At 28.3% G+C, this 18938-nt stretch overlaps 1 protein-coding gene across 3 annotated transcripts in view; it reads right to left on the reverse strand.

Annotated features, from left to right (window-relative positions):
• LOC135958178 (probable serine/threonine-protein kinase DDB_G0278665) overlaps positions 1-18938 on the reverse strand; it is a 34798-nt gene that overhangs the window by 412 nt on the left and 15448 nt on the right. For 2 of the 3 annotated variants that reach the window (XM_065509055.1, XM_065509054.1), the window contains exons 2-5: positions 5371-6731; positions 801-927; positions 470-636; positions 50-405 (exon numbers count right to left, since the gene is read on the reverse strand). In XM_065509055.1, coding sequence (XP_065365127.1) covers positions 50-405; positions 470-636; positions 801-927; positions 5371-6558 — 1838 coding nt within the window. In that variant the 5' untranslated portion in view covers positions 6559-6731. The remainder of the gene's footprint in view (positions 1-49; positions 406-469; positions 637-800; positions 928-5370; positions 6732-18938) is intronic. The other variant, XM_065509056.1, reaches the window with a different exon arrangement.

Here is an 18938-nt window from a genome sequence, read left to right on the forward strand (position 1 = left end):
GAAAATTCATTAGTAAAAGAACTTTCAAAATAAAATGTTTCCTACTAACCGGTATTCCACATTATAACTGTTGTCTGTGATTTCATTTGATTCTTCGTCTGCGTCAAATGTTGATTCGTTTAACAAGGGTTCAGATGTATTTACTGGAGGCGGGGCATTGAAAGTGCAAACACACGAACCATGTTCTACTAAAAGATGCATACTTTTACATTTCGTATCCGCTGCAGTGAGGCGACAATAATGTATGGCGGCAAATATCAAAGCCACACAGCATAGTAACACGGACAGCAAAGAAAGTACATAGGAATCCATACGTAAAAACATAAAACAATGTTCACGAGTTTTAGCACGCTTGATACGTTGATAACGTACCACAATTAAACCTATAATACCCGTAATTAACAACTGCAATGTAATTTAAAAAAAGGTAATTGTAGTTATTATTTTCATTCCTTTCACTGCAACTCACCACTAAACCGCACCAATATGGATTATCTTGTACTGGTGTATTTGGTGTTAGGAAAAATATCCATATTGATAAACTTAACAATAAAATACCAATGACAATTTGTAATATTAATAACCAGCGGGCAAGATTTGGCTGTTGAAAACCCATGGGATTGGGATGTTGTACTTCTGCAAAGATTTGTGAAATGCATAATATATAAATATAAGTACTTATGTATATTCATAACAAAAAATAAACTCAGAACAACGAGTGTCTAACTTTTGTCTGGGTAAATTAAGGAATATTTTTACACTCGTTATATTGAGATTATGAATACGGAGTCAGAGTCTACCTTCATAACTTTTATTGTTTACCACCAGCATACGACTGTGTCGCAAACTGCTTCTAGTCGGTGTATGTCGTCCAGCGATTTTATTACCTTTAATATTTTGTGGTACTGTTGTGGCCATGTAGACGGTCTGCAATGATAAATGAAATGTTTTTCTTTAGTTTACTTCGTTGTACACAATTTTAAATAATTCGGATATAGATTAATTAGATATGAGAATACCAGCTAATCAACAAAATTAATACAAAATTGGAATTTCTAAAATGTTAGTTTTTATTTTGGCGGGCTATATCATATCCCGGAAAAGCGCAATTTATTTCTCAATTTCCCAAGATTTCCAGCATGTTAGATTGTAGAGAAAACATTGATTGATACAAAATGTTTCATAAAAAAGATTTAACTTCATATTAGATAAAAATTAAAGTTTTGAACTTTAAATGCTCACACATGCGGAAGTGAGCTCTATGATTTTTAGATAACATGCCAGCACAATTATTTCGTAATAAATGTATGTATTTATCGGTTTTGATTATCGAATAAAATTTATATGCATGTATGATGTGTACAGTAATAAATATCATAATACGATTTGTAACACGAGTATATAATTAAAAGACAATTACAAAATCATATAAATTATTGCAAACAAACTACTTAATGTCGTAATTAAAATAAAAAAATATTAACAATTGCTAAATAAAACACGGTATCATGCAGCCATAACGATTATCAAGCAATCCATTACACATCGTTTAATAAGTGCAAGATCGCTATAAGTCAAAATTGAAAAGTTTTAAACAGGCCACTAAACATAAATTCGATAAAAAAAATTAAATTTCGCACCTTTATGCCCGTAATTTCAACAAATAGATATCTATTAGTGCTTAGTTACTTATGGAGTAAAAATATTTGGTAATTTTAACCCGTAGATATTGGTTTGAAATCAATGCCAATTTACCGTTTAGGTAAATTTATCTACTGGTTATTTTACACCGTTGATACCTATTTGTTGAAATTACGGTCATTACTCTTCTAAATTTGATCTCTAGAATTTCGAAATTCGCTTTAGTTTGGTTTTTATATATGTAGGTAGATGCGTTCAAAATACTTAAAGTAAAACTGTTAATAACTTTCAAACGGTTAGTTCGAATTTACCAATTTTGATCTCATATTAAAGCTAATGAATCGTAGAAATCTGCTTCTCTTCAAAACAGCATTAGCATAGAAAATCGTCCTTGGACAAACAAACATTTTTGGCAGAATTCAAACAAACATTTTTATCAGAAAGAGGATACAAGTATGATTAGGGTCCTTTGAAGGATATATCGAAATTCATTTCGTTAATTTTTACTGTTGGGAAAAAGATAAAAGTTACTTTTGAAAACTACGTAGCATATTTTGGAATAAATTTTTACTTAAGGATATTTTTATTAAATATATAACAGATAAATATTTGGGGTATTCACACGGTCTGCTATTAGTTATATTGAGATAATAATAAACATATGGTCAATTCACAAGGTATCTTATCAGTCATATTGTCATAATGTCCTAATATTTCACGACTCGGCGGCTCGGCTTAACAGACTCTTAGGCGTTCGGCGCCGGTCTGTGCTGGTTGGTTACGACAACACAATAAACATAGCATACAGAGTAGTATTATTTTAGGACATTTTTTGCTTGAAATGCAATAACAATATTTTTAAACCATTGTGAAATATTAGGACATTATGACAATATGACATGATAAGAGACCTTGTGAATTGACCAATAGTTCAAATAGTCTTATTAGTTTAGAACTTTTTTGTTTGATACACAACAAAAATATGATTAAACTATCATAATATACTATTAGGACATTATGACAATATGACCAAATAATAAACCGTGTGAATACCCCTATTGTAAATTTATCATATTTTGATATTATTTTTATCATTTTATATCACTTTTTCTAAATTATATCTAAAATATCTTAGTTATATATGTCAACTTAAAAGTTAAATATGAGTAAATGCTTCATGGCGAGAAAATTGCACTTAATTTTAAGTTAAAAATTCGCTTGAGGGATATCACAGTTAAGCCGAAGGATATTTCAATTTTGATAGAAAATATAAGTAAAAATCTATATAGATAATAAGTAATACGATATTTATATCCACACCACCATAGTGGTATTATGCGTTTGTGCTGATGTTTGTAACACCCAAAAATATTAGTCTAACATCAATTTTAAAGCATACCGATCGACTCCGAATAAGTTGTGCGCAAAATACAGGACGAAATTTTGAAGATATTTCTATAAAATTTTGCACATGTAGTATTTTCGGACGAGGGACGAAGACTATTGAAATTGGTAAAATATTTCCATTATTTCACTTGTCTCCCATATAAATGTCCTCCCGAAATAGGCCTTTATCGGCCATAAATGCTTGATTTATATAGATATCAACACACATTTTTTCCACAAATAAGTTTTATATAAAGGGTGCTTTTTAAGCCCAATAAAGTTAGAAATTGTAAAAAATAACACAAAAAAGTAAGAAATAGTTGAGAGGTGTCAAATCGCATAACCATGGATGCCAATTGACAGATCCATTTCTCGAAATCAAGTTATCGACAAATTTTTATTTCAATAAATCGATGGTTGCGGTCACCTTATGACCCGTAGCTAGAGTCCAAATTTGAAAAATCGGTTTCCGGTTTAACCCAAAAAGTGTGTTTTTGAAATAACCGGTTTTGATTATTGTCTTTTAAAAATCCGTTTAAAGGATTTCGGTTTTTGTCTTCCAAAAAAACCGGTTAACCGGTTTATATTAAATTTTTATTTAGCATTTTTGAATTTTTAAAGCTCTATCTTTATGCAATTATTTTATATCTTTTACAAAATATTGTCAAATGGTATAATTTTCTATAAAATAAATCAATATTTTTAAAAATTTTATCAAAGTTTTTCATAAATATGTTTGATTGAACTTTAGAAAATATATTTCATTAAAACCGTCTTACAAAAACCGAAACCGGTGGAGTTTACCAAACCCGTTAAGCCAAATATGAGCCTCATCACTCAATACAATTTTGCGCGAATCGATGGCTGATTTTCAAAGTAATTTTGATTTGCCAGAGTATACTGATCATAAATGTCAAAAAGTGAGCGCAGTATATTCCACAGTTCCCTTGACAGTTAACCCTTTCCTAAGTTCTATCGGGCTTGACAAAATACATCTTAAAAGTAAAGCATTGTGTGCGGATCGATTCATAATTGTCCATAGCTTCCATATAAGCCTCACTTCGGAAAATTACTTTAATGAGCATAACACTCTTAAAAATGTTTAACGCAAATAAGTTTCATGTAAACATAAATCACGCGACCTAATTTCATAGCGATCGGTCCATAATTAGTCATAGCTCCCATATAAGTCCCACTTCTAAAAATCACTCACGTAAATATTTTAAAAGAAAAATGTTTTTTTACTCAGTGTACAGTATTATATGTTCGGGCTTGGCCGACTAAAGAAGTGGCCACTTAAAATCGGTACGGACTGTAGTAATCATAACAACGCCCCCTGTTATCAAAATGGAAAAAGATTTACATATGTTTTTAACAACAAATTGTGCACAAATATCTAGAAAATCCGACTTTGTCGGGTTATAAGATAGCCAAAATCTGATTTTCGGCAGATATCAGAAAAATTTTACGTCTCGGCAGCTCGAGGTTTAAATATGAATACGTAAAATTGAACAGAAATATTAATTTGGCAGGAAATCCGCAGCTGCGGTTTGAAGAGTCAAGCTTTTCATATATGTTTTGAAAGAATTTTCAGAATTATATATTTATAAGACATCACACATCACACCAGATTTTGATGAGAACAAAGTGGAATAAATATGCTGGAATAACGGTAGAAGTGGGAAGAAAAGTTGTGCAGCTATGATTGGGAGGCATAAGAAGAAATGCCAGACAATTTATTCGCAATAGAGACACATAAACCTACAGTTATATTTTTTTAAAAGCTTAATAAATTACCTTTAATTTCATGTATAAAATGTTAACATATGTTGTTTCATTTAAAAGTTATGCTCGATTTAATCCGTACCGATTTTAAGTGGCCACTTCTTTATACAATTTTACACCATCCTTATATAAAATTTTAACTTCAATAAAAGAAAAATTGAATTTAAAATTATTGAGCTACTTCACATTTTTTATGACCATAAAGAACCTTGTACCAAGTTTTAATAAATTTCTCGAAAATTTTTATTTCCTCTCACTAACAGAACTGTCTTTGCTGATATTCTGTTATTTTAGATCTCACACACGTAATTTGGATTAAAAATAAAAAAATGCATTTCAAATTAAATTTTATTCGCAAGTGTATTGTTTGAGATGTGACGATTTTGCACTTAGTGATAGATATGTATAGAGATATGTAAGTATTTATACAGGTATTAAAGGTGAATAGTGCAGACAAGTGTTATTGAAATTTTTTTCAATTATACTTGTAATTGAATATTTTACTAGTTTTGTAAGTAAGCTATACTATACTATATACATATAAACATATGAAATTACCTGCGATCGGGAAGCTGGACCATCAATATCGTTCAACGATATTTGATTGTATGCAGCTGCCCCAGTTGGCATTTTTCTATGATGATCGGGTGTCGTGTGTATGCTAGATGTTGTTGGTTGTTGTTGTAGATTTTGATATTCAATTGGTTTTGGTGGCAGTTCAGGAGGAGGACCACCAGCAGCAGCAATACCAGCGGTTTGATTACGAAATATTGCACTATTTTCTGGTATGTTTTGATATTTTGGTTGGGATTTTTGTACTTGTTGCTGTTGGGCTGGATGTTGTTGGTGCAGTTGATCATTTAATGGCAGTAGCTGATGGTTGGGAGATTCTTCGCCGTAGTTATCGTCGTAATTATGTGGATGATCGTGTAGCTGTAGCTGTTGTTGGTCTTGGTATTGTTGTGATGATGCATGACCATTTAAGCCAAAGAATTTTGATTTAGCTTCATTTAAAGCAGCTTTCACTGCAGCTATGCTATGACTTGTATCGTTTAGTTCCGATTGTGAATGTTGACTAAGCGGTCGATTAATACTATTATTGAATGTATCTGAGTTTAAAGCTGTTGCTGCAGCTGCTGTTGGCGATGTTGTTGTTGTTGCTATTGTTGCATTCGTTTGTAATAACGACGGTGATGACGTTAATGTATTCGTTATGGTTGTTGTTGTTGGTGCTATCGATGGTGAGTGCTGTTGGTGTTGTTGTTGATGTGCTGTTAGAGGTGGTGATGCGGTGGTTATTACTGGCTTTATAGCTGCTGCTGTTTTATATGGTGTCGCATATACAGCTGCATTATTACCTGTATTGGAAGGTATTTCATTCAAGTTCCGATTGCCATTTATTTGCAGTGGTTGGTGTTGTTGTTGTAGTTTCTGTTGCGGTATATTATTGTTTTCATTAAATTTAAATGTAATATCTGTAAAGGGCGTTGAATGTGCTGCTCCATTTGTTTTCGTTGACGTTGGTGGTGTTGCTATTGCTGTTGCTATAGCCGTTACTGTTGCATTTGTATTTGCCATTGTTGGCGCTTTTGTCATTTTAGGTGTGCTACTGTTCATCGCCGTCATTGTTGGATTCATATTTGTGGTCATATTATTTAGATTGTCATACATACTTATCGGTCTATCATCATATGTTTCCATTATGCCATTACTACCAATACTATTGGCATTAGGGGGATTAATCATGACGATAAAAATATTTCTTTAATACTCTTGGGTCTGTCTGTGTTTGGTTTTGGTTTTGCTTTTTTAATTTTAAATTCCAACCGATTAAATTGTAAGTGATGTAGAGATGAGATTTATTTTACTAAACAGTATAATCCGTATTTATTGATTCATTGCCATTCATATTAAAGTATCTGAAAAGTAATAAAAATATATTTTTAATTATAATTTTGAACATGAATATTTTTAGGGTTATTAAAAATTGGGATTTCATATTTGTAGTTAGAGAGCTGGTTTTTATAACCTTCACCTTCGTGAGAAGGGTATATATATATAGTTTGTCATTCCGTTTGTAATTTCCACAATATAATATAATGATGGATCCTTATAGATATCGGAGTCGATTAAGCCATGTCCGTCCGTCTGTTTGTCTTTCTGTCTGTTGAAATCAATTTTCTGAAGACCCCAGATATCTCACCGATCCAAATCTTCAATAATTCTGTCAGACATACTTTCGAGAAGTTTCATATTTAGAATCAGCAAAATCGGTCCACAAATGGCCGAGATATGAGGAAAAAACCAGAACAATCTCGATTTTTGACCTATATCTGGATTACTAAAGGTAGGGTCACACATGACAAATACTTGACGAAAAAGACGTAACCACTAAATAAAATACATTTGAATTCATTTATTTATTTCAAAAACTTATTTAATTTAGTATGATGCAAAACAAACAATTTTGTTTTGTTTTATTTGATGCTGTTTGATCTTACAAAACACTTGTAAGAGTAAACACGTCAAACAAATGTGTGCTAAAAAAAGTTGTTACGTGGTTTCGGAGCAAATATTAAGTCATTAATATAGACAATGTGGATATCTAATGATAGATATTTCAATGACCTTTGCAACGACGTATATAAGACCATAGTAAGTTGGACCTACAATGGGTCAAAATCGGAAAAAATATTTTTTAACCATAAATTTTTTTTCACCAAAAAAAAAAAATTTAAAAGCCAAAATTTTTTTTAAAAATTTAAAAAAAAAACAATTCGAAAAAAAAATTTCCAAAAAATAAAAAAAAAAAACTTTGCAAAAAAAATAAATTTTGAAGTATAATTTGGTGAAGGGTATATAAGATTCGGTACAGCCGAATATAGCTCTCTGACTTGTTAAAATTTTAAATATTGAGTTTATGACTTAAAAATGCGGAATTTTTTTTTTTAAATTTTTAGCTTTTTTGAAATATTTGTACAATATAAATTTATTCAAAGTATTGGCCATTGTTAGCTATGACCTTTTCCCATCTTACTGGCAACATATTTATAACGAGCCAAAAGAACTACTCATATTTTGAGGGAAAACTAATAAAGCATATTTCTGGAAACAACATTTTCGATATTCATATCTACTGTTTTGCAAAGAAATACTTCCCAACCACTTCATTCTAAATACTTTTCAAGAAGTATTGCAACATGTTGAATATTACGGTTTCATGTCGTTTGTTCGCTTCAAACGAATGCGTTGCGTTCGGTACAGGTTCCTAGTGGTCTGGTCAGCTCATAAAACCATTTTGCTCCCACCAAATACAGAGAATTTATTTATTTATTTAATTCATTTAGTCTATGGATACAAAAATCCTTACAGACTACAAACTTAAAACTAAATTAACATTTCCTTAGCACCATGATTTTGGTGTCCATTCGGCTTCACATACGATCTCTTACGCTTTGGGTTATGGATCCATGTTTCATTGAAAGTAATGATTCGGTTCAAAAATGATTTTCTTTTATAGAGTTCAATTCGTATAGTACCCAATTTCCATCTTATCGCAAAATTGCTGCTTGTGTAGCTTTCAATGATTTTGCAAAGTCTTTACAACAATCTTCATGGAGTAGTGACTCCAATTATTCAAACTTTTTTGGGTGGCCTGGGCGATCTTTGTCTTTCGTTTGAAAATTACAACTTCTGAACCGCACAAACCATCTCTCGCACGTTGAAACCGATGGAACGCATTCACCATAAACTTTAGTGAGCATTCGGTTTGCTTCAGCGGTACTAATTTTCAAATTAAAAAAGTAAAGCAAAACTTCCCGCATATAACGTTTTGTTGGAACGGAATTCGATATGATGTTTAAAAATCAATAAGAAAATCCTAATTAATAAATTCAATTGCTTAAGGTATTTATAGACGGCAATACTAAGTACTAACACTTTTCAAATTTAAAATATTATTGAAATCATTCGGTATGTCAAGAAATCGTTTCGAAAAAACATTTATTGTTTACACGATAGTTTTACAAATATTTTTGCAAACTTTATTTTTATTTTATATTTTCTTGACATTTTTGTTTGCCTAATATGTATTTATATATAAATACATACATATGAAAATAAAAAGTTTTTGAATTGTTTTAAACAAATTTTGAATACCGACCGTAAATCAAAAAAATCATTCGTATTTTTTGAAAATCTAATACAAATTTCGTTTAGACGAAGAAATTGTATTATGATACTTGAGTTTTTGACAAATATTATTACTCAGTATTGCCGTCTATAAATACCTTTAATAGTATTGTAAGTATTTGTGTAAATTCACTTTATTTTGATTTAGTAAAAAACAGTGTAACTAAAGGTACTCGTGTTTTTTTTTACTGATATCTCAGCCCTATGTGGAATTATTTGGCTGATGTTTAAAAGTGATAATCTAGAAAATGATGAGATATATATAAATCCCATATCAATCCTTAAATTATGTGGGTGCTGCTAAAAAAAACGTCAACTCATAAAACGTTCATATAAAACTGTCAACAACAAAACTTACAAAGACATTTGATAACACATAAATTAATACTAAAATCTATTATAAAACAAATATTTATAAAAAGACTGAAGTATTTATGCAAGCATATAAATCTTAATGACAAATTGCTTGCTTGGCAATGCCCACTGACACACATGGACTCGAATTCAAAAATGTATTCATTCAAACATCATTATCACAAGTTGGTTGGTAATAATAATTATGTACAAAGTACGTAGGCCGATCTGGCTGTTATGCGAGAAAGAAACATGTGTCTGTGTTTACATTAACCATAAACTATAAAAAAGAGAACAATATTAAAACAAAATCTTAATAAAACTTTTTTATGAATGAATAAATGTGGTTTTTGTGTATGAAATGTAAATAAAATTTAAAAAAAAATTCAAATAAAAACCTTATTAAATCAAATTAAAAATTTTCTATTTAAATAAAACTTAAGTGTGTGAGTTGTTTGTTTGTTTCTACATACATCACATACTCTATTTTTCCGAATTTCTATGCCAAGTAAATTTATTTATTTTGGTTTGGGTTGAAAATACATTCAAACATTTGCTTACTTCAAATTACTTTTGTAAATGACAAAACAAAAGTGTTCTACTTTAAATATAAACTCGTATCATGAACAATGAAGCAGTAATTCTTTTTTTTTTTTTTTTTTTTTTGTAGCCAAAAATACATTTTGAAACTAGACAATATGTACTTAGTATGCATTTGAAGTAGCCTCTTTAGAATACTTATATTTACATAAAACTATATACATTTGGTTTATATCTACCATCACTGTATTTAGTGTCTATTTATGACAAGTAACTTTAAAATCTTTAAAATAAAATTTTGTTTACATAGCGATAATGTATTTTTTTTTTGGTTTTGCTGAATCTTAATGTATGTGGTTAATGAACTACTACCCAGTATGCAAAATGATTCGAAGTTATGTCGAAAATGAATCATTATTTCGTAAAATTTGATCGATATCGACTTCGATATAATGTCGAGAATGTGCGTGTTTTCCTAAGTAGAGTGCAGAGCGATAAAGAGTCGAAAATTATTTATTATTCTGATTCTAATTTTTATCGATATACTATACCTTTTTCGGTATTAAAAATGTTCTAAATTGATTCGATTTCGATTAAATATATGAACAATTTCTTATACTTTATACCATCGAGCAATTTCTTCTTGAAATAATGCATATTCAATACCTTTATTATTATCCAATAATGTTGCGTTAGATGTGTTTTCATTTTCAAATGCAATAAACTCTGCACATATTTCTGATGTTTGCTGATTATGAAGATTCGAATTGTCAAAAACAACATCAATAATTGGTTGCGCTTTTCTTTTAAGACGTCTTTGATCCATTTTTCGTGTTAAACTATATTTTTATGAATACGTTATTGATAGGATTAGAAATAAAATTTTATTTTCTCACAAATTGACAAAAGAATAATATGTATGTACAGTGGTGGCCAGGAATTTAAGACAAAAATTGTTTGCTAAATTCCACGTGATTGTCAATTATTTTTTCAAATATTTCCACAAATATGTATTCATGAGGACTGTTTTAACACACAAGTGTGTTTTATTCGACTGTGTCAATTCATACATATTCACCACGAACACATAAAATGTTTGTACAACTTGACCAAAAAAATTTTTTTTTAAATAAACATATTTTCTCACATTTATATCATTATATTTTTATTATTATAAAATATTCGGACCAAATTTCGTATTTTTAGTTCCATTAGTTTCGCTCATATCATGTTATTAACAGCGGATGTTCGCTGAGGTGGGTCAACGTATTTCCACATATCTTTGTCCATATATGTTTTACCGATTTTTCCAAACATTTTTCAGAAACTAGAAACATTAATAATAAATTTCATACCCTTAGAGGTCCCTTTATTTTGGCTCTATCGCACTTAAAATTCAATTGATGAAAAAAATTCAAGTATTTGTCTTAAATTGGTGGCCACCACTGTATATGAATTTGTCAATTTGTGAAAAAATTAAATTTGACATTAAAAAAAAACTCGAACATTACTCGCCATTTCTATAAAATATTAAAATACGATATTCTAAAAAATGTAGATTGGATAGAGCATCACAATAAATTCATATTTTCGATTTTAATTCGAAATAAGTTCGATAAAAAGAACTGACTCGAAATGTTGCATACTGGGTACTGTCTCGCAAAGTATTACGAAAAACAATGCATATGACCATAAAATAATTATGATTTTGCATAAAATTTACTCAATTTGTTTGGTTTGTGAAAATTGCAATTAAACAAATATTTAAGGAGTGTTACGAAATACTTACATATAAATAAATATGTATATACATTTGTATAGATACATATAAATATACATATTAAGACAGGTGGTTGCAATAATTAAACTGTGTTTTTGTGCCTATACATTGGCAACAGGTTGCCAAAAATGTTTTTCTTTTTCATACTACGCATTTTAAAAAGGTGACTAATCCTCTACTGTACATTCGTTTAATTAATTTATTTAAACAGTGCTCCACTTATTTCACCGCAACATGTTGACAGCAACATTGATTTGTTAGAAATTTAATCTGCACTTATTTGTAATTTGGCTGGGTTTAATAAAAATTCCCACGAAATAATATACTTTTCATATTGCCACAATTCCATTATTTTAATGTTGATAATCCACCAATTAAGATGTGTAAAATGCAAGGTTGAATACCGATTCAAAAAGGTAAGGGTAACGCTAATCTTGGCTTATTTCGGTAACGTCCTTTTCTGTTTTATGTAACGATATTTTAGTGATATCGTTAACTTCTTCCTGAATTAAATTATTAAAAATAATTACAAAAATTCGCATGCGCCGAATGCTAATCTTCACAAAAGTTGGCAGATAGATTTAGGTTCTTAAGAATTATTATGTATAAGACAATTAATGAATGAATGTTTAAGTAATTTTCTGAGGGGGACCATGTATGAGGACTAGAGACAAATGTTGTCCGATTTTCGCCATACTTTACAGCATAATTTCAGAGTACCTAGAACTAATTTGTGCAAAATTTTATCAGGATATTCCGGGGGACATTTGTATGGGGGCTAGATGAAATTATCGACCAATATAGCCCATTTTCATAACCTTATCAATATTTGTGGAAAATTTTGGCGAACAAGCTCCTTTCGCTCTTGAGTTACAAAAGATTTTTTTTAGATATCCCACTCGCATCCCACTCAGCGACAAAAAACTCTTAAAGGAAAAGACCTAATCTAAGGGCCCATTTTGAAAAAAAGTCAACAAAGTTTTTGATTTAAAAAAGTCAAAAATTGTATATCTTGAGTTACAAAATACGTATTTTGATATATATCCCACTCGCATCCTACAAAGCAACCAAAAAGCTCTTCAAGGAAAAGAACTAAGCTTTCTTTTGAGATTTTGAAGAAAAAGTCAAAAAAGTTTTTGATTTTGTCGCAAAAAAAATCAAAAATTGTGTATCTTGAGTTACAAAATACGTATTTTGATATATATCACACTCGCATCCCACTATGCGACCATAAAACTCTTCCAGGAAAAGACCTAAGTTTTCTTTTGATTTTGGAAAAATATATCAACATTTTTTTTCCGAAAGATTAAAGAAATATCTATCTAAACTATTTGGGACACATTATGCTAAGAATAATTGGTAATAAATTAAATGGCTGAGAAAAACAAGTAAGAGAGCAATATTCGGCTGTGCCGAATCTTATATACCATTCAACAAATTATACATCCAAATAAAATTTTTAAATATTTTTAGGTTTTTGTTTTTTAATTTTTTGGAAAAAAAATTTTTTCGAATGGTTTTTTAAGATTTAAAATTTTTTTTTAATTTTTTTAATATTTAGCGAAAAAAAAACTTTTGGTGAAAAAAAAAATTTCGGGTTAAAAATGTAGGTCCAACTTACTATGGTCTTTATACGTCATTGCAAAGGTCTTTGAAATATCTATCTTTAGATATCCATATTGTCTATATTAATGACGTAGTAATCCAGATATAGGTCAAAAAATAGGTCAAAAATCGAGGTTGTCCTGGTTTTTTCCTTATATCTCAGACATTTGTGGACCGATTTTCTTGATTTGAAATAGCAACCGAGCCGGAAGAATTCCGGATATATTGATGTAAGTTATTTGGTGGCTTCGGAATGTTGATTTTAATAGACAGACAGACGGACATTGCTTAATCGATTCCGCTATCTATAAGGATCCAGAATATATATACTTTATAGGGTCGAAAATGAAAAATGTAGAAATTACAAACGGAATGACAAACTTATAACACCCTTCTCACAAAGGTGAAGGGTATAAAAACGCCTGTTTGGTCCAAATGTCAAATTTTGACCCCCTCTAACTCAAAGAGTTCTTGACTGATTTTGTTGAAAAATTGTATCTCAATTACTATCCAATAGGACATCGATTTCATAAGTTGGTTCACATGACATGATATTTCATTATGTTCATATACATATGTTTATATACATAAAAAAGTTAATCAAACAGTTACTCAAATGGATAACTTCATAGGACAAAATATCAATTTTGTAAAAGTAATTTTTAGGTTGCTGGAAGTTTTTTTTGATTTACTCAAAATCAATAATTTGTTGCTTGACTGGTTTTTGAAATAAACGATTCAATTGCTCAATATAATAAAAAAAATTAATCATGAAATTGCCGAGAAATTAATTAAAAAATTTTAATCATCTCAGTACTCGTATTTCATCGTGATGTTCCAAGCAACATAGTTTTTGCAAATTTGACTTTTCTTGACAACATGTTACTAGAAACTTTGATTTTTAGCAAATAACCTTTTATTTTAATGGATATTTTGTATCAACTGATTGCTAAAACACAATTTTGTAGTTTTTTTTTTCGATTTTAAAGTACTTCTTAATTGTTATTTTATAGTCATTATTATGAGATTTCATTATTTACTTTATATTATGAGAATGTCAAGATATGTATTTATGTCTAAACATGCTGCTGTCAATATTAAGTGGATATTTTGCATTATTTAAACATGTTATTATTAAATTTTCTTATCATTAAAAAATAGATTAATATTAATATTTAGTACAGTTTATCTTAGCAACATGTTGTAGAAATACGATTTATTGTATTCTTTCTTTTTATTGTAAAGATTTAAGATTATAATTTTTCATATGGTAACAATTTAATGATGAATAACTTTAATTAAAAAAATACTACAATTGTTATCAATGTTTAAACTAGATGGAGCCAAGAGTCACACATTTTCGTTTCATAGGCCGAATATTTTTATTCTTTTTTTGGGCAGGTTATTATTTCCAATTAGAAATTTAATGTTTTTTGACATTTGCATAAGTTTATTCATGTTCTCCTACATTTGGGATATTTGCCTTAAAATTTTAAATACCTTTCTTATTACTTAATTTGGCTTTATTAACTTTGATTTTGTCATTCAAAAATTGTCTGAAACATGTTGCTGATAAAATTTAAACATGTTGCCAAAACATTTAATTTTTGTTAAAAATTAACATAAATGACATAAAATACTGTATAAACAATTAATTTTTGTTGTGTTTTTGTTTAATTATTTAAATTATTTTCTTACACACATGGTGCGTGCCGGATTTGTTTACATTGTTCTATTTTGTGGGTTTTAGTAGGCGTTTTGTTTTTTTAAATAATGTATGTGAACTATTACCTTGAAACTATGTGTAGTCCATAAAAATATCAAAATAATATAAACAATCAATAGGTAGTGGCTGTGTTTTGTTTTCTCGTATTTTTCCAAATTTTATTATCAATAGAAATTTTAAAACACGCATAAACAGAAAAGGTCTTTTTGATTAAATGTAAACGATAAGATATTAAAATAAATAAAATATTTAGGCTTTTACTGAAGAAGTTTTTTTTTAAAAAAAAACTTAACTAATTGATAGTCGACTTAAAAAATGTTTATAAAAAAATAAACCAAAGCCTACGTAATTTTTTTTATAAATTTTTTGTTTGCAGCATCATGGGCATTAAAAGCGGGGAAAAACAAAGTTCAACAACTTTTACTTAAGAGTATGGAGAGAAAAAAAGAAACTGTTTAAAAGACCAGTTACCAGTGATATTTTCAAAATATAAATGTAGGTGTTTTATTATGTAGTTTTTTATTTGAGTTTTTAAACATTTTTTTGTTGATGATGAAGACTGACATTCAGAAATATAAAAATTGAATAACAACAGAACTAAATGTCCGCCCATATAGTGAGTTTTTTTTTTGCTCTTTGATTTGTTTCAAGTGTTATGAGAAAAATTTGTTTATTGTTGTGACGGGAAAACTATAAAAGCTTGTATGTAATTACATTAAATGTATCTACATATGTATCTATACAATTGCATTAAGGTGTTTTGTGTTTGCTACGTCTGCATTTGTAGTCATTCATTCGCTCACCATTTGGCGGAAGTCAATCATAATACGAACAAAAGATTCTTTTTTTGACATTAATTGTGCACGCACATAATTTAAACGCGTTTACTTTTTTTTTTTTTGTTTAAATTGAAATATGTATGTAGTTTGAAATGTGTCTTGCGCCGGCGCGCAATTGGTTTCAAAAATGATTATAGAGTTACCAAGTGCTAGGAAATGGAGGGAATTTTTGAAGAAATTTAAGTTTAAGATAAAAATAAAGAGAGAAATAAAATATTTGTAAACAGCAAAACAACAATTATTCTTTGTTATCTGAATACTGAAATTTAGAGCAAAATCGGAAAACGTTTAGGGATTGCATATTTTGTTTGAAATTTGGAGTTTTTGGTCAAAGTAAAAATATTTAAAATCCAATTAAAAATGGTATCTCATAAAAGTAAATGAAAACATTATTATTTTTACATTTTAAAATAGTAAAAAAATGTGGAATTCTTTATTTTTTTGTATAGAACATATTTTACTAAAAATTTAATATTTTATAAAAATGTTCCAAAAAGTACAAAATTATTTAGTGTTTTTTGTTTTTTAAAAATTAGTAAATTTAATAAATTTGTTAATGGAATTTATTAATTGTATAAAACTAAACATGAATACAATAATATTTTTCAATTTAAAAATAGTAGTAGAAATACTACTTTTTTCAAACAAGTAGTGAATTATTTATTTTTTATATGCAAGAAATTTAACAAAAATTTAAGCTTTAAGAAAATCTTATTTTGTATAAAAATTTTGTTAAAAGTACTATAATATTTAGTACTTTTTTTTACAAAACGTAGTAAATTTCATAAATTTGATAATGGAATTTATCAAATGTATAAAACTAAACATGAATACAATAATATTTTTCAATTTAAAAATAGTAGTAGAAATACTACTTTTTCAAAAATGTAGTGAATAATTTATTTTTTGTATGCAATAAATTTAACAAACATTTAAGCTTTAAGAAAATGTTATTTTATATACAAATTTTGTAAAAAGTACGATAGTGTTTAGTACTTTTTTTATAGATTTGTAAAAAATTTCATAAATTTGTTAATGGACTTTATTAAAAGAATAAAAATAGACATTAAAACATTATTAATTTTCAATTTAAAAATAGTAGTAGAAATACTACTTTTTCAAAAAAGTAGGAAAATTTTTATTTTTCATAAAGAATAATGTATTTAGAAAAAAATTACAATTTAAGGAAATATTTTTTATACAAATTTTTGGAAAATGCCCAAAATTTTTAGTACTATTTTTACAAAAAGTAGTAAATTATACAAAATTTTTATTGAAATGTCTAAAATGCATTAAGTAAATTTAAAATTGGTATTATTTTTTAATTTGAAAATAGTAGTAGAAACAATACTTTCTCAAAAAAGTGGTGAAATCTTTATTTTTATTTACAATATATTTAAAAAAAATAAATTTAAGGAAATGTTATTTTTTTTTTATTAAAAATGTCCAAAAGTTCCGAAATTGTTTAGTACATTTTTTAACAAAAAGTAGTAAATTACATAACATTTTTATTGAAGTGTTTTAAATGCACAAAAGTGAATTCGAAATTAGTATTATATTTCAACTTGAAAATAGTAGTAGAAATAAACCTTTTCAAAATATAGTGAAATCTTTAATTTTTATAGAAAATATATTTAGAGAAATTTTAGCTTTAAGAAAATGTCATTTTTTATACAAAATTTGAAAAAGGTCCCAAATGCAAAAAGTAGTAAATTACATACAATTTTTATTGAAATGTTTTAAATGCATAAAAGTTAATTTGAAATTAGTATTGTTTTCTTTTTTGAAAATAGTAATAGAAATTTTAAAAGTATTGAATTGAATTTTTTGTATACAATATTCTTGCAAAAATGTTAGCATTAAGAAAAGGTTATTTTGATTATAAATGTATTGTGTTGTTGTATCAGACATCTGATTTGTTGTATTTTTGTTTGACAATACGGAGAGCCTCGTCTCTATGGCTCTAATAATGTAATAATTTCTCTAATTTAATTAATATGATTGATGATTTTGAAACTTGGCTACCATTTCGAAACTATTAAAAGGTCACGGTAACGCTAGTTTCGGTAAAGTGGTATATAATCGTATTACATTTCAACTATATTAGATATAAATCTTTAGTTATTCTGTTATTTAGGCAATAGTGATTTGGTGGGAATTGAAGTTATTTCGGTAACGGTATTTGAACTGAAAGCTTATTTTAACGCTTTACTCTAAGGCCACTGCTACACGTTGAATATATATTGACCGCGATCCAGTATCGTGATATTTATTGAACGTGTAGCATGCAGTATTGATAAATCCCAGAATAGCCTCATATTCTGAATTCCAGATCGCGATCCAAATATCGAAGTATATATTGAACGTCGCCTTTGCTTTGTTGCCACATTGAATTGTTTAGGGAATATTTTTTGAGAACCCCAGTTTTAAAGCCAACCGTAATTAAACACTTGGCAGCCCATGAAATCTTACAACTCGTTTCTTTTACATGTTTTTTTCTAAAACAATTTTAAGCGGTAGTGTTGAATGAGCATTTTGTTGTATGAATGTTGTCTACTTAACTACTCATAACTTAATGCTTCATATCAAATAATGCTCCCACACGCAAATGCAATTTAAGTAAGTAGATTTTTAGTTGTATTTTTTTTTTCAATTTTATTACGGAATATACAATATATTTTTATGTACGTTTAAGCCAACCAAAAACAAACATTCGCAAATGAAGCTTAAATAAGTTTTTTTTTCTGTATTAACAAAAAATATGAATCAATAAATTGAAACCAGAAATGAATACTTAATAGTAAAAAAACATAAATAAATAAACAAACAGCCAAGTTCAATTAAAAATATTTTGAAGTTTATTTAAAAGCACTTCCCACACCGTTAACTTTTATTTTGGTTGACCATAACAGTGTAACATGAAAATCAACATTTTGAATATGGTACAATATATATAAATACCAGTCAGTATGTAAGTATTTTTTAAATTATTGAACCATAACGATCTTTAAATTATGTATGTATGTAAAAGTAATTTTCTGTTAAGCCAGGGGTGTTTATTTTAAAACACACTCTTACAACAAAATTTTTA

The sequence above is a fragment of the Calliphora vicina genome, chromosome 4 (genome assembly GCF_958450345.1).
Source record: "Calliphora vicina chromosome 4, idCalVici1.1, whole genome shotgun sequence".
In the NCBI taxonomy this organism is placed as follows: domain Eukaryota; kingdom Metazoa; phylum Arthropoda; class Insecta; order Diptera; family Calliphoridae; genus Calliphora; species Calliphora vicina.